This window comes from Podarcis cretensis, assembly GCF_951804945.1.
Source record: "Podarcis cretensis genome assembly, chromosome: 3".
Taxonomy (NCBI): domain Eukaryota; kingdom Metazoa; phylum Chordata; class Lepidosauria; order Squamata; family Lacertidae; genus Podarcis; species Podarcis cretensis.
In genome coordinates this window covers 106,818,541-106,844,810 of record NC_137172.1, presented here as the reverse complement: position 1 = coordinate 106,844,810, position 26,270 = coordinate 106,818,541, and the positions used below count along the sequence as shown (strand labels likewise).

Genomic DNA, 26,270 nt, shown 5'->3' with positions numbered 1-26,270 from the left:
GCGATGAGGAATCACTGGCAGACCACATGGATGACTCGAGGAGATATCTATCTTTTGGTGTTCACGGTTTCCCCTTTTACATTAGTTGGCCCAAGATCCTTTTACATTTTGTGCGCAATTGTGGCAAAGCGTAGTAGGAGAAGGCAGCTTATAAATGTTTCAAGGTTTGGAACTGAAATCAGAGGATAATGACAAGCAAGTTTCCTAACTCAGCACTGCAGATTATTTGCCATCATACTTAATCCACTTTGTGTTTCCTTTCATGTGCTCCTTCATGCCAAAGGCTAGCAGCGACCAAGAGCATTCGAACAGTGGAGGTTTTGTCTCTGAGCTCGGGCAACAAGTCTACGATAGTTTTCCTCTCATAGTTTTTTTTTCCCTTTTGTGATGGATGTGGCAATTCTGAAAGGTGAGCACTTGGAAAACAATACGGGCTGTTTTAGTCAGCTCAGGTTCGCAGGCCAGCAAGCAAATTGACCAAATTTTAAAAAATAATACAGTGATCTAGTTCTGTAGAAATTAGTTAAGCCTTCTTCACTCTTTCCTGGGATATGGCACACACAATGAGTAGAGAGGGTGAAATGCTGTTCAGTATTTGCAGCATGAAAATGGGCTTCTACTACCCATCATGCCACAGACAGGTGACCTTTGACATTGGAGTAAGTGAGGTGTCAGGGGGGGGAACCCTGTATGGCCTCCCCATGGTGACCAAAATGCAAAGAGCCGAGCTTGTGCATTTTTTCAAAGAGGGAATTTAGATAGGTGCAGGTTTATTGCCTACACAGAGCTAGAGAATGAGGGGAGACAATCTGGAGTTGCCCCTTTTCTAAACATCTATTAAAAATTAAAAGAACTCTGCTTCTATTGTATCTGATCGATTGAGTTAAATCTAATCAGAAGTGCAGACTTCACATGTCCCTATTTTCCAGGGACAATCCCAGATTTACAGAAGCCATCCCAGTTTCTGATTTGATCCCAGAATGTCCCGCTTTTCCTTAAAGGTAAAAGGTAAAGGTACCCCTGCCCGTACGGGCCAGTCTTGACAGACTCTGGGGTTGTGCGCCCATCTCACTTAAGAGGCCAGGGGCCAGCGCTGTCCGGAGACACTTCCGGGTCACGTGGCCAGCGTGACATCGCTGCTCTGGCGAGCCAGAACCGCACATGGAAACGCCGTTTACCTTCCCGCTGGTAAGCGGTCCCTATTTATCTACTTGCACCCGGAGGTGCTTTCGAACTGCTAGGTTGGCAGGCGCTGGGACCGAGCAGCGGGAGCGCACCCCGCCGCAGGGATTCGAACCGCCGACCTTTCGATCGGCAAGTCCTAGGCGCTGAGGCTTTAACCCACAGCGCCACCTGCGTCCCCCCCCCCGCTTTTCCTTAGGATGTCCCTATTTTCATTGGAGAAATGTTGGAGGGTATGGCATTGTGTGATCCCTGAGCTAAGGAGATAAGTAACTATACGACCAGAAGAAGAAGAAGAAGAAGAAGAGGAGGAGGAGGAGGAGGAGGAGGAGGAGGAGGAGGAGGAGTTTGGATTTGATATCCCACTTTATCACTACCCGAAGGAGTCTCAAAGCGGCTAACATTCTCCTTCCCTTCCTCCCCCACAACAAACACTCTGTGAGGTGAGTGGGGAGAGACTTCAGAGAAGTCTGACTAGCCCAAGGTCACCCAGCAGCTGCATGTGGAGGAGCGGAGACGCAAACCCGGTTCCCCAGATTACAAGTCTAACGCTCTTAACCACCACACCACACTAGAAGACATCTGAAGGCAGCCCTGTATAGTTTTATTATGTTTTTATATATGTTGGAAGCCACTCAGAGTGGGTGGGGCCACCCAGTCAGTTGGGTGGCATAGGAGCTAACTCCTAGGGGCTGTGGAGCTTTAGCCCCCATAATGAAATATTTGAGGGGGCTGCCCCCCCAGTTGATGGACATTCCCATTCCCATGATGTGTGTGCACTGCATCATGTGATCGATTATGCAGGGCGGGACTTAACCTGGTCCCCCACAATATTTTATTCAAGTTGGCACCCCTGATGGATGGGTATAGATAATAAAGTTGTTGTTGTTGTTGTTGTTGTTGTTGTTGTTGTTATGGAGTAGGATGTACCTATTTTCATCAGAGAAATGTTGAAGGGTATGGAAGTGTGGTCAGATATAGTTATCAGATCTCCACTGGAAAATATTAAGTGGCAATGAAAAATAACCAATGAGCTCCATGCAGTGTGAACTCAGCAAACTAAGTATGTATGATTGACAGCATGCATGTTCACATACTGACTCTTCTTCCCATTTTCTCCACTTTCATTGCCACACTTCCAGGCTGAGAATGAAATACCTGCCAGCAGTGTGGAATATTCCCTTGATTAACTGCATAACACTTTTTTGAGGGGGAGGAAGCAAAGCTGAACAAACTTGAGATTTCTTGAACTGACCAGAAGCACTCGTAGAGCTATTCCCCTATGATGCGAATGAGAACATGGATGAACTACAGTGGTACCTTGGGTTACAGATGCTTCACGTTATAGATGCTTCAGGTTACAGACTCTGCTAACCCAGAAATAGTACCTCAGGTTAAGAACTTTGCTTCAGGATGAGAACAGAAATCGCCCAGTGGCAGCGGGAGGCCCCATTAGCTAAATTGGTGCTTCAGGTTAAGAACAGTTTCAGGTTAAGAATGGACCTCCAGAACGAATTAAGTTCTTAACCCGAGGTACCACTGTATTCGTATTCGAAAAGGCATTGTTTCAAAAAAGGAGAGCACATGCTTTATAACAGGGCTTTAATTCATTTTGCTGATTGGCACCTAATGAGATTGTGACCCATGAAGCAGCAACATGCATTGTGGGTGCAGCTAACATTATTATTAATAATAATAACAATAATAATAATAATAATAATTTATTATTTATACCCCACCCATCTGGCTGGGTTTCCCCAGCCACTCTGGGCGGCTCCCAACAGAATATTAAAAATACGATAAAACATTAAACCTTAAAAAACTTCCCAATACAGGGTTGCCTTCAGATGTCTTCTAAGAGTCAGATAGTTGTTTATTTCCTTGACATCTGATGGAAGGGAATTCCACAGGGCGGGTGCCACTACCGAGAAGGCCCTCTGCCAGGGCCTTCTGGTTCCCTGTAACCTCACTTCCTGCAGTGAGGGAACTGCCAGAAGGCCCTCGGAGCTGGACCTCTGTGTCCGGGCTGAACAATGTGGGTGGAGACACTCCTTCAGGTCTACTGGACTGAGGCCATTTAGGGCTGTAAAGGTCAGCACCGACACTTTGAATTGTGCTCAGAAACATACTGGGAGCCAATTAATTAAGAACTGTGAAATAACACACTATTAGACTGTACATGTGATCATTCTAACCGCCTGCCTTAATGTGTTTGCGTTGCATTGTGTTAGTGGACTTTGCTGTTGAAGAGTTTGGATTTGATATCCCGCTTTATCACTACCCTAGGGAGTCTCAAAGCGGCTAACATTCTCCTTTCCCTTCCTCCCCCACAACAAACACTCTGTGAGGTGAGTGGGGCTGAGAGACTTCAGAGAAGTGTGACTGGCCCAAGGTCACCCAGCAGCTGCATGTGGAGGAGCGAAGACGCGAACCCGGTTCCCCAGATTACGAGTCTATTGCTCTTATCCACTACACCACACTGGCTCTCTGTTGTGGATATTATGCATTTTTTAAATCATTTAAACTGCTGTGGATATTTTTGGCATAATGTAAATATGTGTGTGCTTTTCTTTGCAATAACAATGTATTGGAATCGCGGGTGGGTGGGTGTGCAATGGCAACAGCTTTATATTCCCTCTCACACTGTTTCAAACACCTCACCCTCGGCTAAAACCAAAACCATACACAAATTTCAACTGCATACAAATTCACAGCATCCTTCATGCACAGGACACCAGTAATTGCCAACAGAAAACGTACCGCATTAAAGTGACAATCCAGGACACACTTACCTGGAGAGTAAGCCCCCATAATGCAGCAGGACTTGTTTCCAGTTTGAAGGAGCACACAGCACAGGAACAAGCTTTGTGTCTTGAATGAATGTATCGCAACACATTTTTTGTTTCATTTTCACTTTTTTTCCAAAGTTTCAGGGCAAAATTTTTCGAAGTTTAAGCTGCATATATTCAAGTCTCACCTCACCCCGAAAGAAAGAAAGAAAGAAAGAAAGAAAGAAAGAAAGAAAGAAAGAAAAGATAGCTCAGCACTAAAGAAAGGCCAAGAAAAATAACCCACTCACCCTGACCTGCCGAATGTTTCCCAAGAGTCGCTCTTAAACAGGTCAGAATGTCTGTCTCTGGTACATTATTATCCTAACCTTAAGCCTGAACATTCCATGAATTAAGGCGAGTTTCACCCTCATGTTGCTTTAAAAACTTACCTCCGTTCGAAAGATAACCCTGACTTGCATTCTTCCAAGTTCAGGTTTATTTAAACCGAGACTCACTTGTCTCCAGTTATGACAAGAAGGTGCACACGCGAGAGAAAATTGCTTGCCTCAAATGTGGAGAAGGGAGACATCCCGTGGAGATGAACCGCAATGCAGTCCGAGGGTGAATGAGCTGCGTTTGTGGGAAACGGTGTCAGTGTTGTGTTACTCTCACTTTACAGCAGCTTGGAAGGTAGACAGTAAAAAGCGCTTTCTCGCACATAGGCTGAGTAGAGGCAAAAGAGGGCTTCTGTACTTTTAATTGTTATCATATGGGAAAGGGAATTTCATTGAGGCCCAAAGACATATCTAGTCCACCATTTATTCTTTTCCTCACAGGAGCTAACCAGAAGCCAATGAGAAGGCCACAAGCAGACATGAGCACAATAGCTGTCTTTCACTCATGGTCTCTGACAAACTCCACCTGTTAAAATTCCCTCAAGTATTAAACACACAGGATCCCTGACTGCCTTTGCCTTTCCTCACTCTACAGCTGTGCTCCTCCTCACACTTACCCGGGAGTAAGCCCCACAGAAGATGCCAGGGCTTAATTCTGAGTAGACCCTGATAGAATTGCACTGTAAGTGTGCATTTACAATGATACATTTGCAGAGCGTGCCGTCCCCACAGCTCGGATTTGAACCCATTGCCTAAGAGGTTTTCCCACGAGCATTCATGAAACTCATAAAAACGAGCAGAGTTTCTATGCCGGAGCCAACATGTGATCACACAGCCATCTGCCATACAGTACTTACTTTGTATTCACACAACCTCCAGGATTCAAATAACCAAAGTTTTGTAGAAGATCTTAGCTTTAACCACAAGGTTATTCTAGCTGGTTCAAATGACTGTAGGGAACATCTATACGGACCATTACTCATCCAACAAATATTGTTTTTGTAATCCTGACGTTTTTATTTGTCACTTTTAGGCAATAAAATGCATACTTCTTCCAGTTATTTGACATTACACTGGCTTTGGACAATTGCCTTTCCCACATATTAATAGTAACTCATTATGGACACAGGACTGGTATTTAGTTAGAGCAGGCCAGCTTTTCTAAAAAAAAAGAAAAGAAAAGAATGAAATAACTACTATTTCATATTGGAAAAAAAAAAAGAAAGAAACCCAGATGTTTTAAATTCTCATACAGGGGAAAAACACAAAGTTCTATTGTTTAGGAAAGTGATCACAAACATGAAAGATTTTTTTTAAAAAAAAGCACCAAGTGGTTTTGGTGTTGTTGTATTATTTTTAAAAAAATGTAATTATATAGCTTCATTTATTTGTACCTTTTCCTCTCTGCAAACACAGGCCTATAAATAGCATAATGCTACATTAGGGCAAAGGTCCTGAAGCACCTCATTGCAACACGTTAGCATTTGAAATAATACAGCCAGTTCAGAGGGAAATAAAATTGCACAAGGAAGATCCAGGTGGCAAAAAGGTACCCATAAATATCCCAGATCAAAACATGCGTACTGAGAAGGAAAGTTTCCGGCTTCAACAGGAGTAGCCATTACTCCTGGCAGGTATGCTTAGTAATGCAACATTGCAGTGGGAACTGAAGAATGCAGAATTAAGGTTCATTTCATTTACTTCCAAATAAAACTGCAATCCTATGCATGTTTACCTGGGAGTAGGGTTGCCACCTTTGTTCTGGAAAATACAGGACAGAGTGGGGAGGTTGCAGGGGGTGTTTTAAAAAATAAATAAATCTAGTGCTAAATTGTCTTCAAAGCAATCCATTACATTTTATTGCAGCCTAACGGGATGGCTCCTCTGGAAATTGACACACACAGAGACACGAATTTGTAAATCTGTCTGTGCTTGGCTTAAATACATGATCTTTCAAACACCCTTCCGAAAACATGCATTTGGAGAGGATCTCTAACATGGGAGAGAGAGAAGACTTGTAATACAGGACAAAACTGTATCAATAATACAGGACGTCACATTTTACATTGAAACACAGGACAGTCCTGTATTATGCAGGACAGGTGGCAACAAGTTCAGTTGAAATCGGTTGGACTTACTTCAGAGTAAATATGAAGCAGTCAGGCTTGTTAGGACTGCAGTTTGCAGCTTCGTGTGTGTATTGGGAAGCAAATCCTATTAACAACTCAGAAATGTGATAGCACAGGGGAATGGCAAAGTTAGGATAAGCCACATGGCTGGAGGCTGCAGCTGACCACTTCTCTGAAGAAGGATTAGCTTTTAAACTGCTGATCATCTGAAACCAGCCACACATTAGCCCAGTGGCGGCCAAACTCAGCCCTCCAGATGTTTTGGGACTACAACTCCCATCATCCCTAGCTAACAGAACCAGTGGTCAGGGATGATGGGAATTGTAGTCCCAAAACATCTGGAGGGCCGGGTTTAGCCACCACTGCACTAGCCCAAAATATTTTGTCCTGTACCTTTAACAATGGGGACTTAGCAGGTGGCTTTTTCTGTGGCAAGGAAGGGAAAATGTTGGGGGCAGCTATCGGAATCACAGGAGGGAGGCAGCCCCAATAATCATCCCTGATCTTAAATAGATTTACTCAAAAGTAAATCTCATTGAGTTCAATTGATTTTAGGTCCCAGGTTTTGCTCCAAAAGGCTCCCATGGGATTGCATACAGATCGACATCATCCCTTCTGGTGATTAACAATTGCTGCTGGAGCACCTGCCCCTAATTTAGTGAAATTGTGGGACAGTTTTTCTTTATAAAGGGGACCCAATCGGATTCCACCATTTAGAATATGTCTGTTTTGTTTGTGGTCTGTGTTGTGTCAGTGAGGCGCTATCCTGTAAAAAGAACTGGATGAACTTGGAATACACTCCTTTGGAAACATGAAGACTGCAGAAAAACTGCTTTGCAGGTAAAGTGTTTTGAGAGAGGGCTCCTTCTTCTTACTCAGTTTTGCCTGATCTATTTACCGGTACATGGTTATTTTCTCTCTCTCCTTTATAGAATATTACTGCTGTTTCTCTGGTTCCAGTCTGGAGTAGGGAGGAATGGACCAGCATTTACTCCTACAGGTTGGATAAAAGACTCAATTGCTTCCTGCCCTGTTAAACCATGGCTCTAAGGGAACTCTTAAAATTGTGTATCTTCGCCTTGTGTGATTACTGTGTTATTATTGTAACTGTAAAACCTTTAATCTCTTTTAGGTTTTATAGAAAGCACCTGTTCCTCCAGTATATTTTGGGTGAAGCTGGATAAGTCCTTTCTTCAGGACAAATTCTTCACAGTAGAAATAATTGGTGAGCTGTAATCTATGGGGAAAGATAAAGAGAGTATCACTTCATGCTTGCAGCCTTACTCCTATGTGTACATGTTCCTTTGGGAGTATCATTCAATTATATCAGGGTTTCCCAAACTTGGTTTTTGGACTACAACTCCCATCATCCCTAGATAGCAGGACCAGAGGTCAGGGATGATGGGATTTGTAGTCCAAAAACAGCTGGGGACTCAAGCTTGGGAAACCCTAGATTCTATCAATGGGGCTTACTTGGAAGCAAGTGTGACCCAGTTAAGCTGTTTTCAAGAGGACATAGGTTTTTCTCAGCAAAAATTCAGTAGCTCTAACCTGAAAAGTTCATTTACCATCTATGTTTACATGTATTTCTTGAGTTTCTTGATGACAAATCTAATAAATTACTGGGGTAAGCCAAGAAGTAATAAGTTTCTGAAGGGGAAATGTTTAATGGCAAAGTTGGGTTCCTGGGTGATCTTGATTGTGAATAACTGTTCCTACTGTGGGTAGGAAGACTGAACTGAAAACTAAAAACCCTTCAGCTGCATTAAAGTAACACTTGAGCAAATGTTTAAAGGATGAGTGTGTCTGTTAACCACGTTTGTTAGTGTCCATCTTCATCACTTATTTTTCCTTGAAAGCGAGATGGATGGTTTCATAATCCCTTTTCCAAAACCAGCTTATTCAAGCCTTGCCATGACAAAAGTATGCTAAACTGAAATTATAATGTGTCATAAAGCAATACCTTCTTTTTAAAAACACACACACACAACCCAGAGGACATGTGTCATTTGAAGGCTATTCTTAGCAATTAAATATGTTGTTGGAATAAACAACTGGCTCCAAACTCCACTGAAAGTCTCTAAAGATGGTAGTACATTCTTAATTGTGATGGCATGTTTGACCAGAATAAACTAGCAGCTAACACTCTGTTGTGTGTGTCTCTAGATCCCTCTGGTGTCTTGGTTCTGCTTGACGAGGAGCTAGAAGCTCGCTGTGGCTATGTCCTGTCAAATGATGTGTGGGGTAATACCATATTCCGGGCTTCTTTTCTTGGCTGTCATGTTATAAATGAGGTGAGGCCAACTCATGCTCTGATTCTATACTCTCAGTATCAGCAGTGCAGGAAAGGTTAATGTACAGTATTACTGTTCGGTGCCCCCTACCAGAATGAAACAAAAGATTTGATCTGTGAAACTTCTGAGAATTGTGGCAGGGACTCGTGACTTGGAAAGCTCCCCTCATTCAGTCTAATCTTTGGTTTTACATTGAGGTAGCTGCTTACGAGGCTTGCAATGCTAGGATCCCTAGCTCAAAGGAGGATGGGAAGCAGAGGCTGGATTTGATTTTCCAGATATGCTGGATTTCCCCTTACCCAACTGGGAACCTTCTGGATGAACACTGAGCATTTATCTTGGTTTATTTGAACAAAGTTTACATGTAGCTTAGACATAATTCAGCAGTGCATTCATCCTGATTTGCCTGTGGAGTGTTCTTCCTGTTAGTCATCTGACTTTCTTCAATGCATTCCTATGTCCCTTTCCTGACTTCAAAAAGCCCACTTATTTATTTATTTATTTATTTATTTGCTGCACTATAGTTACAGAACACTCTAGTCCAATGCAATTTAATTGCACAAACCTAAATTTCCAGTGTGTGCTTGAATCCCCCCAAAGTTTGCAGCTACTAAGTAATGGGTAGACCACCTGTGCTTTTTTCCTCCTTTTTGCCTGCCCTCTGTGTACGTATTATGCTAAAAAACACCAGATGCACTTCCAGGCTTCCAAACTTTTGCAAAGATCTCTCACATTTGAGCAGATACTGATAACAACAACAACAACAACAACAACAACAACAACAACAACAACAACAACTTTTTATTTATACCCCACCCTTCCCAGCCAAGGTCGGGCTCAGGGCGGCTAACAACCAATAATAAAAACAAGTTGAATGAATAAAACTTAAAAAAAGAATAAAATACAACATTAAAATATTGAAGCATTAAAATATTAAAATGCAGCCTCATCAGGAGTGCAACATCGTATCCCATTGCAAAGAAAGCGGATACCTTGCAATAAATTAGCAATGGTGCTCTTGCAAAACAAATCTGCTCCCCCATGCAAAAAATGATAAAATTTCAGTTTTAGTTTATTGAGGCAAGAAAGGTGACAGAAAACTACTATGGAATTTGCAGGATAACAGCCACATGACAGTGCTGCTTTATAATCTCCATGCACTTGCTCAAAAAAAATTTATCCGGAAGCCACCCAGTTTTGGACCACACAATGACAAATGTCATTAATGGGCAGGAGTCTTTTCCTGGATACCCAGGGAAGCAACTAGTACTGAGTGAAAACATGATTGTCATCTTTGTGGACCCCAGTCCTCCACACTTCCTATAGATAAATCCAGATGGTAATTTTGAAGTTGCATGTGCAGAAAAACAGAATAAATCATTCTTCTTTTCATACAATTTAGTGCTGGGCCTGATGTTGTCAAAATGGCGCCATTTAAACAGGTGGGGGAAATCAGCTGAAAATGAAAATAAATAAATAAATCAGGCAAAATAAACCTAAAGAGGGGTACCCCCAAACCATGAAGACTAAGTAAGCTCAGCAAACATATAATTTTGAAAAGGGAGAAGTGTGAAGAGAGATATGAAATAGAGTATCCAGGAAAAGAGCCATCAATGATGTGCTGGAATACTGAATAGGAACACTCCATACTTCAGGATTTTGTAACAGGAACTATTTGTTGTAGGTGTTCTGCTGCCCAAGCATGCTAACCCACACACATTTGTGTTTTGACTGTCAAGAGAAATGTGTGATGGGGGAAGCTGGGACTATTATTATTATTATTATTATTATTATTATTATTATTATTATTAATTTATTAATACCCTGCCCATCAGACTGGGTTTCCCCAGCCACCCTGGGCGGCTTCCAACAAAACATTAAAAAGACAATAAAATGTCAGACATTTAAAAAATATCCTAATGAAAGGCCACAGATGTGGAGGCAATGAGAAAACAACTCTGGGATAATGTATGCAAGCATTAAATTAAGTTATTTTAAGGAACCAGTTATGTCAGATTCCCTGTGAAAAGCACTGAGTTGGGTTTTGGAAGAGAACAGCAGAAGAAGAAGAATCTGCTCCAAGTGATGCTCAGTGACAAAATCTACAGGAGCTCAGTGTTCTCCTCAGATATTATCTCCTCCTTGAAGATGTAAACTACAATGCCACAACTGATAGTAAATGCAGCAAACTTGTATGGATCATCACTCTGGCTTTATTAAGCACTTTGGTGGGGGGGGGGAATGCATCTCTGTCACTAAATTCAGTGTTTTCTTCCCAAACCAATATCTCAAATTATTGCAGATGGATGAAAAGTTCTCTCTTACTTTAAACATCAGAGTGTCATTATTTCAAGATCTGAGAGCAGCTACAACCTACCAACACCCTATGCGCTGCTCCTACCCCACATGGGCTCCAAGGGAAATTCTGTGTGAAGAGAATTACATGGAGGTAAGAAATGGTTCGAGATGCTTCATAAGAATGAGTTGGTATAAAAATGATAAGAATAGAAGAGCATTTAGCTAAAAGATTATCAAAATAAGGCAAAAATTAAGCAAAAGTAGCAAATATTTAAAGAAGCAGAAAGGGAAGTTGAGGGAAGTCACAGGGTGGGGGGAATTTTCTTTTATTTTCTCTTTTCTATGATAAATGTGTTGAATATTAAATTGTAAAATCTAATTTTATATATATATATATATAGAGAGAGAGAGAGAGAGAGAGAGAGAATGAGTTGTGCTACCAATGATCCTACCATGTGCAGGATGTGAGCAGCCTTCCTCCTTTACACAACAAATAAAAACATTGGAAACTTAAGTTCTCTAAAATAAGGAAACTGGTAGGAGGGAACTGAACAAATTTGGACCTCATAACCTGTTGCACATTCTATAAATAAGTATAATCTCGTTTCAAGGTATCAGTGAAGACCGATGTCCCTGTGATTTCGGATTATGAGACTGCAGAATGGATGTCTGCATTGCCTGAGGTAAGAGGGGGGAAGTATATGATATGCTGGTTTTTGTAAGTTTTATTACCTACCTTTCATGGTAAGAAACACTCTAGAGTTGACTCATGGCAATTCAAAAACAGAAAAATTTAAATTTAAATCCAATGAAATATCAGTTGAAATCTCTCTGCCCCTTTCACCCGCTGAAAGAAATGGTTTGTAATAAGCTGCCCATCCTATGTGTATACAGTGGTACCTTGGGTTACATACGCTTCAGGTTACATACGCTTCAGGTTACAGACTCCGCTAACCCAGAAATAGTACCTTGGGTTAAGAACTTTGCTTCAGGATGAGAACAGAAATCGTGCGGCGGCAGTGGGAGGCCCCATTAGCTAAAGTGGTACCTCAGGTTGTGAACAGTTTCAGGTTAAGAATGGACCTCCGGAACGAATTAAGTACTTAACCCGAGGTACCACTGTATAATGGAATGCAGAGCCAAGTGCAGTCATTATTTATGGTCCACCAAAGGAACTTGAAGTAGTGGTTTTGGATTTTTTAATTTATTAAAAAGGGAAGAGGGGTTGTTAAAACATCATCCTCACAACCATAAGGTAAGTTAGACTGAGATAGAATTACTGGTTCAAAGTCACCTAGTGAGGTAGCAGGTATTCAAACCCAAGTCTCACTGGGCAACATCTAGTATTTTGTCTGCTACGACAAATCACATCAATTCTGGTCATGGCATAGTTTCGCCAAACCTCAAAGTGCCCACTGAGAGGAATATCTCCATTCTGCATGGTGGATCTGTAGCCATGACTAGATAGCAGCCCCCCTTTTATGTTCCTAGCTTACAAAAATCTACAGCACTTCAAACCCCCTGGCAAAAAAGTACCCATCACACTTTACTAATACAGAAATAGTTGGGTATTCCTCTGGAATATATCTAGCTCATGCATGCCGGTGGATTTTATGGCTGGTTGAAGAATTGTACTGAAGTCTAGACCTTGCATAACATTCTTTAAAAGTTTGTAATGAAATTGAAAAATGGCTCATTTTTGTTCTGAAGCTTAAGCCGCTTGAAAATGCTTATCAGCCTAATACGCTCCCCCCCCTTTTTTTTTTTTTAGGCACGAAAAGTTCTGTATCAGATATGGCAGCTGATATTCTATTCTCCTTCGGGGAGAAAGAAAACATTGGTGAGTGACGCTGACAAGCTTGGCTACAGTTTCAATAATACACTGTCGAGAGTGTTCCTCCGGTCTCCCTACTCCACAAATGAAACAGAACTTTCAGTGGTGAGTTAATCCTACTATGAAGAAGATGGTATTGCTCAGATAGGTCTCATATTCCAGCTGGACTAATAAAACTTTACCAATTTTTTTTTCAATAGGCTAATGGGGTCACTATGAGCACAATCAGCTCCACTTCCATGTACAGACAAAGGTGGCTGCTTCTGTTGATTGACACCACAGTGTCATGCCCAGTTGGTGAGTACCTCCCTTCTCTTACCCTAAAAAAGCATAGTTCATTCCTACAATCCAATGTGACCTGATCCTTTCTGGGAAACTGTTTCCTTTATGAACCTTTTCATGAAGGCCCACGACACCTGGTCAAATGCCTTTTCTGCATCTATTGATATTAAAGCAGCCTTTTTGTCTGATCTTTCTTCTTGGTATTCTAGTAAATTTATTACATTCCTCATGTTGCTGTGTATGTATCTACCTGGCAGAAAGCCAGTTTTCTGGGAAACTGTTACATGAATTTTAATACAAGCCAGGGCCTTCAGCAACTTGAGTTGTATGCCTACTGTGTCTGTAAAAAAATAATAAAAATGCATGTATTAGTACTAGGTCTTAAAATAAGATTTGGTCAGCTTGTGCATGGGAGGTGTTGCAAGGTGATTCACAAACATTAAAATGTTACCTCCTGGTGATCTTGCCTGTTTTTTGTCAAGCACTGATCTGAGTCTTACTAATCGGCAGATGGTACCAGCTTTACGGATGTTGCCATAATATGGACTGTGCCAAGTATGATCCCCCGATTGGTCCTTCAAGAACCCACCTTTACATCCCATAATATATCAATGGCGGTTGATGGGCAAAGAATAGAGAATCCTGAAAATTTCGGTTATACGCTGGATCGTAACAACACACACATTATAACGACTATCCCAATTGGAGCGTCTGGGGGCAGGTTAAAGGTAAATGTGATTTTTGTAAAATCAAACAAAAAGGAAGCAGACTCAAGTTGGTATACACAAAAAAAAAAAAATGCAATGGAAGTTTCCATTAATTCAGTCAGCTGTTAGATCAGCACTTCAGCAAAGCAAAACCCAACTACTTATTTCCTTTGCATATAGATATTGCAATCAACCCAGCTGGCACAGGTAGCCTGTCTCCTGACTTGTTCTGCATATGTAGGTGAACTCTGAGGCCTCATGATATGGGTTTACAAACTAGAAAAGAGTATAAACTCGCCCCAAGTATGCAGATAAACTGTGGGAAATCTGTGGCTTTCCAGATGTTGAGGGACTTCAACTCTATTTGCCATGCTGGCTGGGGCCAAAGGGAGTTGGGGGTCCCACCCACCTCTGAAGGACACCAGGTTACCCATCCCTGATATTGATACTCTTTATATTTGAAACCAAATGGAGAACAATTACTCAACAAAGAAGCAGCTTCTGATGTCCCTACCTGTTAGGCAATTCAATGAAAAGAGTATAAACTCGCCCCATGAAACTTCTGCTTATGTACAACACTGTGACCTGCCTTTTGGGTCTCTGAAGGAATGAGGTCACTAAAACCTTGCGACAGAAAGATTAGTGTGTTCATGTTGACTTCATATTGCCATTGAAGTGTTATGAAACCTTAGATGGTTGAAATCATCATACCTGAGAAATCAATAAGGCTGACATGAGTCCTCTTAAATATATCTATGCACCAAATCAGATTTTTAAAAAGATGTGCAAAGATATTGATGGCTGCTCTTTAACTCTGGAGCGCCCTTCCTCTAGAGTTTTCCGAGCCTGCCTTCAGAAAGCAGTGTGATATATTTCTATTCAGAATAGTTTTTGACAGTATAGTGTACTGTCAATCTATCCAGAACCCTCTGGATGGGGCAAGCTTTGAAGTCAGTAAATATAAAGTGTTAAACTTCTGTTATTCGGGACAATGATAGATGCATTTAAGCACTGCAGAATAGAATGTGGGAAGATACAAACCCTGTATGTTTTGAGTTCAGGGGCATATAACTACTTAACTGTACAGGTGGTTTTCACTGCTGTTCGTCTAAATCAGGCGTGGCCAAACTTGGCCCTCCAGATGATTTGGGACTACAATTCCCATCATCCCTGACCACTGGTCCTGTTAGCTAGGGATGATGGGAGTTGTAGTCCCAAAACACCTGGAGGGTCAAGTTTGGCCATGCCTGGTCTAAATGAATCTACTTTCCTTAACACTTTTTTTCCTCTTGTAGAGCACTGTATCCAATGGTGTCTATGGGGCAGTATATAGCATTGACTTATTATTGGAGCATACCTGGACAGATACAGATTGGCACTTGACCAAGTACACTGTGATTAAGCAAATCACCACACCCTTCATGCCTAGAATACCAAGAGTAGTCAATAGTAAGTGGGGCTAAAATACATTTACTTTTCAGTTATATGTAAAACATAGGATTGCTGCTGGGTCGTTGTACAAAGCTGTGCCTTATTGATAAAGTATTTTGATTTATTTATTTTTTATTAAGAGATTAATGTACTTTCATTAGTTCCTCTGCTGGGTTTTTCAAAAAATAAAATCTTAATTTACCATTTGGGATCTAATCACCTAGTCCTGGGTCCTAATATTGACTCAAAGATGGTAGGTAAAAGGTAAAAGGTAAAGGTACCCCTGCCCGTTCGGGCCAGTCTTGCCAGACTCTAGGGTTGTGCGCTCATCTCACTTCCCGGTCACGTGGCCAGCGTGACAAGCTGCATCTGGCGAGCCAGCGCAGCACACGGAACGCCGTTTACCTTACCGCTGGTAAGCGGTCCCTATTTATCTATTTGCACCCGGAGGTGCTTTCGAACTGCTAGGTTGGCAGGCGCTGGGACCGAACGATGGGAGCGCACCCCGCCGCGGGGATTCGAACCGCCGACCATGCGATCGGCAAGTCCTAGGCGCTGAGGTTTTACCCACAGCGCCACCCGCGTCCCAAGATGGTATGTAGAAGCGTGTGTGTAGAAGCATGTAAATGCATGGCTTGTAGCTTTTTTGTCTCAAAGGTGAAGAAAATAGTGAAGAAAATAGTTCTGCAGTAAAGGGTCTTGTTGGAGGGACAAGACTAAGATCCCAATTTCTTATTGAACAAGTTTATTTTGTAGGTTCCTTTGCAAAATACATCCAAGAACACACCCCCTAGGCAGAATATAGATCCTTGAAGAAGACCCTTTCTTCTGCATGGAAAGTTTTTGGGAGTCAGTTTACTAAACCTACCAGTTATTACCAGTGGCTACCAGCTGACTTCCATCATCTAGTTACAAAAAACATGTAGATCAGTTTACAGAAACTTGAATTCTCCCCCCCCCCCCGCCCCTAGTCACATTCTTAAATGAGGGTAAGCTAGCGATAAATTCTTAAATTTAAGAATAAACATTCTTAAATGAGGGTAAGCTAGCGACAAACTCCTGAGAGTTTGTTTTCAAAGTGGAGACCACGGGGAACAAACTGTGTTCTAATGTTCTAGTTACAGGTAGGTAGCCTTGTTGGTCTGCTGTAGTCGAAACAAAATTTAAAAATTCCTTCCAGTAGCACCTTAGAGACCAACTAAGTTTATTATTGGTATGAGCTTTCATGTGCATGTATCTGAAGAAGTATGCATGCACACGAAAGCTCATACCAATAACAAAAATAACAAACTTACCGTATTTTTCACTCTATAAGACGCACTTTTCCCCTCCTAAAAAGTAAGGGGAAATGTGTGTGCGTCTTATGGAGCAAATGCAGGCTCCATGGCTTCAGTGAAAGAAGAGGAGGAGGAGGAGTTTGGATTTGATATCCCGCTTTATCACTACCCTAAGGAGCCTCAAAGCGGCTAACAATCTCCTTTCCCTTCCTCCCCCACAACAAACACTCCGTGAGGTGAGTGGGGCTGAGAGACTTCAGAGAAGTGTGACTGGCCCAAGGTCACCCAGCAGCTGCATGTGGAGGAGCGGGGATGTGAACCCGGTTCACCAGATTACGAGTCTACCACTTTTAACCGCTTCTCCTGCCACTTCCCTAAAGGGGCGCTGCGCAGAGAGGGAGAGAATATTTCTTTTCTTGTTCTCCTCCTCTAAAACTAGGTGTGTCTTATGGTCGGGTGTGTCTTATAGAGCGAAAAATATGGTAGTTGGTCTCTAAGGTGCTACTGGAAGGATTTTTTGTGTTCTAATGCACTATTCCTAAACTTTGAGTCCTTGAATATTATTGGACTAAAATTCCCATGATCTCCAACAAACACCTGGGTGCCTTACGCTGAAGAACACTCTTCTAATATTCATGCCTTCCCAGTGACAAAATGCTTTTGTTTTAACACAGACACTGTTCCAGAAACACGACTCTTTGATGTAACCTTGGGAGTCTTCCTTCATGATGTCATTCTGGTAGCACTTAAAATAGGAGAGGAACATCTATCCCGTAAGGAAGCACAGCAAAGGGGTTACAAGATCTCTGACATTCACTTCCCCAATGGAACAATAGGCTTTAATCTGGTAGTACCTTTTGACGATCCCAACATCTTAAGAGAGGTAAGGCAGCTGGGCATGACATCTCACTGGGGCAAGCATTGTACACACATAATGGTTGAGCTACTGGTAGGTTGGATACAAGAGGTATTTGAGTCTCCTTATGGATGTACTTTCTTGATCCTGGAATTAGACATTAACTCTAAATGTGCATATAATTAACTTGATCTTGGCAAATATGCATGTGTTTCCCTGTGCTGACCACTCAAAGTATTGAGAGTACTGGGAAACTTTTGCCTCAATAAGTTTGATCTTGTGCTTTCTAGCATCTTATGATAAAATATTGGTGGGAAGTGGTGTTGAAAGCTAATATGAAGGTACATGTGGGAGACGTTCATACCTAGAATATGGCGGTGGGGAGAAAAACATCTGTGCAGCACTAGAGATCTTTCTATTGTCGTCCTTCCAAATTGATTTTGGCATAATGTGACTATTGCCCTGAAAATCCATTCTGATTAAGCTAATGCAGTCAAATTTTCTCTCTTCGTGGGTTTTATAAAACTTGTTTAAAGTATGTGAACAAAAATGAAACCAAGTATCACCTTCATGTGAACTACACTCTGAATGTGGGACCTCAGCTGAAGTTGTATCACCACCCTGCCGACATAGAATGCATAATTGCAGATGTTGGTAAGTTGTTTTGTCTAAACTGACAAAGTTATAACTCCTGAATGGCTTGTTTAAGTTGCATGCACGATAGCTAGACAATTCCTATTGTATCCTCTAGAAATATAAACCACTGGGGGCAATGAAATCTGTGTGAAACTGAGTAGATGAGCCAGTAAACTGTCTGGATAGATTTTCTTTCTTTGCTTTTTAAGAGTTTAAAACTCTCATAGCATGTCCTAAAGAGGTCTCGTTATCCAAAGGAGAGGCAAATATTTGCAATACATAACCCCAAACTGTATGTTAGCAGTCTTCTTTAGGCTCTGGGTTCCACCATCAATCCTAATTTGAAACAAAGAATCTACTTCTACTTTTCTCTCACTCCATGACTCCTCCATTTTTATTTTTATATACATAATTTAATCACTTTTTTTTTTTTTAGTGTAACCTATCTAGGGCACGACCCCAAATGTACCATGAGTTGGAAGACCAAGTATGCAGATAAACTGTGGGAAATCTGTGGCCTTTCAGATGTTGAGGGACTTCAACTCTATTTGCCATGCTGGCTGGGGCCAAAGGGAGTTGGGGGTCCCAACAACATCTGAAGGGCACCAGGTTACCCATCCCTGATATTGATACTCTTTATATTTGCAACCCAATGGAGAACAGTTACCCAACAGAGAAGCAGTTTCTGATGTCCCTACCTGTTAGGCAATTCAATGTTAAGCCACTTCTGTCAGAAGCCTCATGAGATGCTATCTTTTCATATAGCTTTTTTCAAAAAAACAACAACATTCACTCAGCAACTTTCTTTTTTCCTTTATAGAACTACCAGAAGGCATTGGGTACTGCGACAAAGAGAACATGTATTTAGCTGTTCCGATTGCAGGTCTATACAAATACTGGAGCCTATATGTAGGCAGTAAGCCGCTAAGTCAAGCCGCTGCCCTCGCAGATGGGTATTTTGTTACTACAAATGATACTCATCTAATATTGCAAGTGCCTCTCTTTGCCGTTGGGATTATTTATGAGGTATACAACGTGAACGCCTTGGCGCCTAAAGCTTCCTTATCTTACTTGATGGAAAAAGCAGTGATATAACTAAATGTGATTTTCTAGGGATGGGGAGCCAGCAGAACTCCAGATGTTGCAAGTTCTATCAGACCCCAGCTAGCAGGGTTAATAGATGGGGAGCTGTAATCCAAAATCACCTGAAGGTCCACAGGTTCCCCGTAGGCTTTTCTTCTGCAAGGATATGTGTGTCAAAGTATGGATGCCCAGGGAGGGTGGACAGTGCCTCAGATGATGGCAGGGGTGGGCCATGCACAGGTTCTAGGTATGGAGAAAGGGGTATTCACAGGATTGTGTAAGCTAGGGGGCTATTATCCTTTCAAAGCAATCCTAGTTGATTAGTGTGGTGTTTGTACGGAGCCCCCAGTCGTCTCATGGACTATTGACCTGTACACCACTAATCCACAGCCATCAACCAGGTCCTCCCCGGTAAATCACTTAGTCTCAGTCAGGTTCTCAAGTTAACAAAGAAGACTGTAGTTTATTGCAGACACAAACAAACTTTAACTGCATTCCAAACGTTGTTACTCCTTACCTTTTTAGTCTTATTTTATCCTGCCTCTATCTCTTCTACCTCCCCTCACACAAGAACCCACTGCACTAACTGTCTCTCTATTTCCAACTGCCTGCCAACTGCTTTTCCAACTGCCTTTCCCAACCAACCAACCCACTAAAACCAACCAACTACCCACCAGCAACTAACTCAAACCTCGGGCTAAGCCCATTTATAAACAGGTAGGCTCCGCCTCCAGCTTTCCTATTGGTCTACATTTTAACCCTTTTTCTCCCCCCCCCCCCCCTGTACAGACATTTTCTAAACAAACGGGCAAACACCACAGTTAGTCGTATGGGTTTTAACTGATGGTGGGTTTTTAATTTATTTTGGTTGATGAGATGATGGCTCAAATGCATTAATTTTGAACTAATGCTAGAACATATAAATGAAGTTATCCTTATAGATACACTTCTTATCATGTTTAAAGGAAGTGTCATTTGAGAGAATTCGAGCCAGGTTTGATCTTCTTCTGAAGAAAACAAGCACTATGGAGACTTTGGATATCTTCTCTGTTAGATGCAATTTTCACTCTTCACAATTCATAGGTGAGCTATATTCCAGTCCAGTTTATCACTAAACAATGCGGAGATGTCTTATGATCTTTTTTAAAAAAAGTTTTTTATTTATACTTTTCAAATTTATACATTTCACATTCCAAAATCTGACTTTCTTGCAGTTCCTTAAATTTATTTTTTTAGTATCTTCTAGAGATCCAAATTCATTTAACTTGTTCATTTAATTATGTACTGTAAATATATACTCTCATAAAAGTGCAGGTTATTACAATAATCCTGCTAATGTTTTTATCTGTTTACAATTTATCTGTAAATATTCAATGATTCTTATGATCTGATTTACTGTGATCTGGCTTTTCTTAGTGTGCTACCCTAATGGAACAGTAACCGTATCTGCTCTCATGAAGACTGTGCCATCCATTGACATGGGCAAAACTAGGCTGAAGGACAGCACCTGTAGGCCTAAGGAATTTACAAAGGAACAAGTCTTCTTCCAGTTTCATGTTTCTACTTGTGGCACTTCACTAAGGGTTAGTCCTTGGGCGAAGGGTGTGGAGAACGGAAGGGGAAAGGTGTGCTCTTTCCAAGCATGATGAACCTGAAATATTTTTCCCCGACAGTTTGAAGGTGATCACCTTATTTATGAAAATGAATTATTATTTGAAAAAGAGACTCTTCCAGCACAGGGACCACCAACTATCACAAGAGATCCAGCCTACAGGTAGGAGTTACTTTTTTTAAAAAAAGATGAAACCAGCACTGCTCTAGTATCTAAGAAATGTCCCTCTGTTGCAGGCTGACTATCTTGTGCTACTACCCAATCAAAGAAACGCTCATGCAAAGTGCTGTGATCTATGGCTCCTCCTCCTCTTCTAGAACTCTTCCTACTGGCTATGGCACAATGATGACTAGGACAAATGTAGCAGGTAAGCAATCTTGTAAAATGCAAAAACCAGGAAGTATGTAACTTCATTTTGTGTGTGTGTGTGTGTGTGTGTGTGTGTGTGTGTGTGTGTGTGTAAGAGAATAATCATTAAATACGTTCTTCTCGTATAGGCCCTAGAAGAGCAAGGCAAGTTCTACATATCATCTCAAGCATCTTCAAAGGTAACATTTTCCTAAAGGGAGAAGGAGAGCTATTCTAGAACTAAAACTGAATATATCAATTGTTTTAAAAATAATGATCTCCTTCTCTTTATTGCTCTTGCTGTTGGCAGATGAATCTTTCACAGAAACCTATGGGCAACATTCGGTAGCTCTCAAATACTCAAGGGAACCTGTTTATCTTGAAGTTGAACTAAAAGACGAAGCTCCTGGCGTTGAACTGTTCTTGGATAACTGCTGGATGGCTGGGTCTGAAGAGTTTGGCGCCATTCCCCAATGGAGCATCATTGAAGATGGGCAAGTGCCTCTAAACACCTGTTCTATAACCGTAATGATCAAGCTTCGTGGATTAATGACTCTTTATGTCTCCTCTCAAACAGATGCGAGAGCAAAGAGAGTGGATCTGTGAGCTTCAGCCCAGTTACTAAAAGTGACAGAGTGAAATATCCCAATCACTTCAAAAGGCTGAGAATACAGATGCGGACTCTTCCTTTGAGAAAGGTACAATCCAAGTGAAACAGACAGGACTAGAAAATATTCATTGTGCAACTTCCATAGTTGAGGCAATCAGTTCACAATTGTCAGTTTTACTTGAGCATGACTGACTAAGTGCTGTGGCATTCCTAATCAAATGTCCCACCCCGCATTTGCAAATATATTGGGTGGGAAGTGCTTGATGTTACCCAGTGAGCAGGACTTAATTTTAGTTTCTTTGGGATTCCATTCTATATGGCAAAAGCCGCTTAAGCCAAACTCCTACTGAAGTTCAGTAAAACCAGAAATGGCACATGAAGGGCCAGTGCAAATGATGTCATGCAGGGGAAACAGAATAAGCAGCCCTAGAGTATCAGCACAAACATCTGACATCATCCCTCTTTGCTAGTGAACGCTGATGGGAGGTCTGTGTAGGTCTTTTTCTCTTAAAGTTCTGAATGGCGTAGACCTGGCCTGCGCAAGTTGTGATCCATCAGATCAAATGCAGAGAACTCAGTTGTTTTAATGGTTCCCTACCTCCTTGCCTTGGAATGCAAGAGGAGGCTGTGTTGGTTAGGCTTAATCAGTGCTTTTATTGAGTGAGTACCTTCTCACACACAAAAAGAGTTTTGATGCATCACAGTTACGTAGGACTGCTCTATACTGTTGTCATCCAAGCACTGGTCAGAAGTGTGTCACTTTTAAGCAACTTTTTAAATGCTGGCACTTAGCATATTGCTATTTGAAACAAAAATGTAAAATCCCACTACAACAAAGCTAGCATCTTTTCATAAAGTTTTTTTTTAAAAAAAGTTCAATTAAGGGATCCTCTCCATAGAAATAAGGCTTGTTGAATGAGAGCCCTTGGGTACAACATTTTCTGTAGGACTTATTCTTGCAACTTTCTAAGACCACTTGAAATAAGGGTCCTTTAATTTCTCTCTTCCCCCTCTAGGTATACTTCCACTGTACTGTAAAAGTCAGCACCTGCCTTCATCTGCCTGGTAATGGTCTTCCAGAAGGACAATGTTCACAAGGAAGGAAGCTTGGTAGGTGCAGCACTGAAAACTTGGGAGATGCTGGCCATTAACTGACTGCTGAACTTTTAATATATTGTAAGGTTACTTGTCTTATCCCATAATTTCAGTGCAATGTTGTTGTTAAAGAATGGGGGGGGGGTCACCAGCTCTTTTCAAACTTCCTGGTAAATATGCACCCATTAATTCCAGGAACATATGACTATACTTGCCATACTTCAGATCAGCGTTCTGAAATCCACGGTTATGCAGTAGCTGGACCAGTCTTGGTTAATCACTCCTGAACAAATTAAGTAGTCGGACACACAGATATATAAGGTATGTTTGGGGAATTTCAATAAATATACAGAATTTACTTTTTTATATAGAATTGTGCATCTATCAGTATTGCTGATTGCCTGTGGCAATCTAGGGTTCTCCAACCTACCTTTCGTAGACCTACCTTGAAATGCTGATTGAACCTGGATCGCTTCTGCATTGAAAAGAATAAATTCTACTCAGCTTTAGGCCCCAGCCTTATAGCAAGATGGTATATGTGTATGGAGGACGAAATAATGCCTTCGGTCTTAAGATCAATAACTTAGACCACAATTGGTGCTGCAATATATATGCAGTTAGGTTCTGCTGATGACAAATAGATTTAACCTGTCTGCACTTCATTAGTGGCAGATTTAAGCATGTCTAATTCTACATGGTGTTGGAGGAGACTGTTGAGAGTCCCATGGACTGCAAGAAGATCAAACCTATCCATTCTTAAGGAAATCAGCCCTGAGTCCTCACTGGAAGGACAAATTATGAAGCTGAGGCTCCAATACTTTGGCCACCTCAGGAGAAGAGATGTCTCCCTGGAAAAGACCCTGATGTTGGGAAAGATGGAGGGCACAAAGAGAAGGGGACGACGGAGGACGAGATGGTTGGAGAGTGTTCTCGAAGCTACCAGCATGAGTTTGACCAAACTGCGGGGAGGCAGTGGAAGACAGGAGTGCCTGGCGTGCTCTGGTCCATGGGGTCACAAAGAGTCGGACACAACTAAACGACTAAACAACAACAAATTCGACACTGAATTTTGGGCAGAGTCTTTCTCCCAGACTCAGAAACCATAAAAATGAACCCCGTGATCACAGACCCGCAAGGCTGGTGTGGAGACGAGGACACTTTGCCTATCAATTCTGTTCTTGATCCTGCCACAGGCATAGGCAACAGTCCAAGACAATGGCCCACCACCTGGATCCAGAAACCTTTTGACAAATTTAACAGCTTGATGTAGCCACACCTGCTGAATGAGAAGTTTGACTTAACTTTCACAAGCTGTCGACTGCTGATTATTCTAGTACCAAGAAGATCTAAAAGTTTCTTCTTTCTCCCAAACAAACAAACAAACAAACAAACAGACCCAAAACACCTACCTGGTACAAAACCCATGCTTATTTGCTGAATTCTAGGACAAGGGCAAATCTGTGTGTGGTCCATGTATGTAGTAGGCACCCACATGTGTAAGGGGACAAACTGAAAATTATTTTTCTTTTCCAGATATAGCTACACAACCCTACTTGCTATGGCTGGCCTTTGGATTCGGTGCATTACCTGGGACCGATTTAAAATGTACATATTGGCTTCCTATGGCAACACTTCATAAATAAAAATCTGGAGGTGCAAAATGTGAGTTGATCTTATTTTAGGACTGAATTTGCTACTTCTACAAAAGCATTTTGAATAATTTTGAATTTGGGGGGGAGCCGAGAGGCCTGTGGGATGCAGTTACAAACCCAGATATTCAGTGTTGGATTGGTGAGGGGGGCAAGACCCTTGTTTGCCAAAGGATATAGTCGTACCTTGGTTGACAAACGCCTTGCAAGTCGAAATTTTTGGTTCCCGAATGCTGCAAACCTGGAAGTGAGTGTTCCAGTTTGCAAACGTTCTTTGGAACCTGGACGTCCAACGCGACTTCCACGGCTTCCAGCTGGCTGCAGGAGCTTAATGCAGCCAATCGGAAGCCGCGCCTTGGCTTCCGAATGTTTTGGAAGTCGAATGGACTTCATGCTAAGCTATCACCTTCTTACATAGTCTTAGTTACAAGGATATAATGAGAACCTTGACTTATAGTGCTTTAAGTGTCTTACAGTAGAAAGAATCAAACTGTCTCATTCTGCATGACAAATTCATTTGTTCTTGGAGGCAAAATCACATTATTTTGTATCTACTCAATTGTACGAGACAGCTTGGCAAATATCCAGGGTTAGCTAGTAAAACATTTTGCAACAACCCATGCCTTTGCCATTTCAAGCAACACCAATGTAACTTTATTCCCCATTTTGTAAGGCCAAGAGTTGAATAGCTGGCTGTCAAGCGACATCCTACTTTAGACCTCCTGCCAGGTGTGCATGTGGGCCAAACTACCTCATAGAATAAAACAAAGCCTTATGTAATGCAGTGAACCACTTCTAGACAACTATAGTAGAATCACCAGACAAAAGTATAGCCATTGTTTGACATTAATGGTGCAGATCTTATAGGAAGTGACGCATCCCAATTTAGAAGAAACGTGAGAAGTGCATAAAATAATCTTCATCATTGTTCTGGACATTCTAAGGCTTTTCTTACAATATAACCGAAGGCTTCCCATAAACTGTCCATGCCTGAAGACAATTCTAACCAAGGGGAGAGTCCACCAAACCTACAAATCAGCAGCTGCCCATCTGCTAAATTTTCAGGCCCCCAGGACGGTGAAAGGCACTGCCAGAATTGCTTCATGCATTTGTCTTTTTTTTTTTTTATAATAATTTTTATTAAATTCCACACATATAATAAAGAACAATGTAAAACAGTATCACATCATACTCCTCGGTTCTTACCCTTCTTTCTTTGACTTCCCCATACCTCCCCATCCCTGCATCCTTGTTTAATAATTCTTTAGCAACCCTTGAGTCCATTATCTTAGTTCCCTTTCATAAAAATTTCTTAAGTTTTTTGATTTACTGCTGCAATTCTTTACTTCTTACCCCCTGACATCCTAACATTCCTCAATTTTGCAATTATTTTTAAGATATATTTTGAAGTTCTTCCAGTCCTCTTCCACTGTCTCTTTCCCCTGGTCCCGGATTCTGCCCGTCATCTCGGCGAGTCCCATAAAGTCAATCACCTTTGTTTGCCATTCTTCCAGAGTAGGTAGTTCTTGCGTCTTCCAATACTTTGCCAGTAGAATTCTTGCTGCTGTAGTGGCATACATAAAGAAAGTCCTATCCTTCCTTGACACCACTTGGCCCACCATGCCCAAGAGGAAAGCCTCTGGTTTCTTAGGAAAAGTCCACTTAAGGACCTTCTTAATTTCATTATAGATCATTTCCCAGAAAGCTTTGACCTTTGGGCAGGTCCACCAAAGGTGGTAGAAAGTGCCTTCAGTCTCATTACATTTCCAACACTTGTTATT

At 41.6% G+C, this 26,270-nt stretch overlaps 1 protein-coding gene and 1 long non-coding RNA gene across 2 annotated transcripts; one reads left to right on the top strand and one right to left on the bottom strand.

The window, feature by feature from the left end:
- Positions 1-7,273: 7,273 nt before the first annotated feature.
- LOC307212411 (uncharacterized protein) lies at positions 7,274-24,501 on the top strand. The gene is made up of 23 exons (XM_079969753.1): positions 7,274-7,317; positions 7,410-7,477; positions 7,610-7,702; positions 8,644-8,771; positions 11,074-11,220; positions 11,681-11,752; positions 12,841-13,008; positions 13,104-13,200; positions 13,696-13,913; positions 15,188-15,341; positions 17,275-17,483; positions 17,993-18,110; positions 18,913-19,118; positions 20,141-20,258; positions 20,592-20,758; positions 20,849-20,949; positions 21,024-21,154; positions 21,285-21,335; positions 21,446-21,629; positions 21,713-21,833; positions 22,762-22,855; positions 23,036-23,161; positions 24,374-24,501. The coding sequence occupies exons 1-22, from the start codon at positions 7,289-7,291 to the stop codon at positions 23,125-23,127; spliced, it is 2,766 nt and encodes a 921-aa protein (XP_079825879.1). The 5' UTR covers positions 7,274-7,288; the 3' UTR covers positions 23,128-23,161; positions 24,374-24,501.
- On the bottom strand, positions 9,722-19,892 carry LOC307212686. The gene is made up of 4 exons (XR_013837099.1): positions 19,693-19,892; positions 18,791-18,934; positions 11,097-11,196; positions 9,722-10,227 (listed from the first exon to the last, which is right to left on the bottom strand). It is a non-coding gene; the product is annotated as an uncharacterized lncRNA (long non-coding RNA).
- Positions 24,502-26,270: the final 1,769 nt, after the last annotated feature.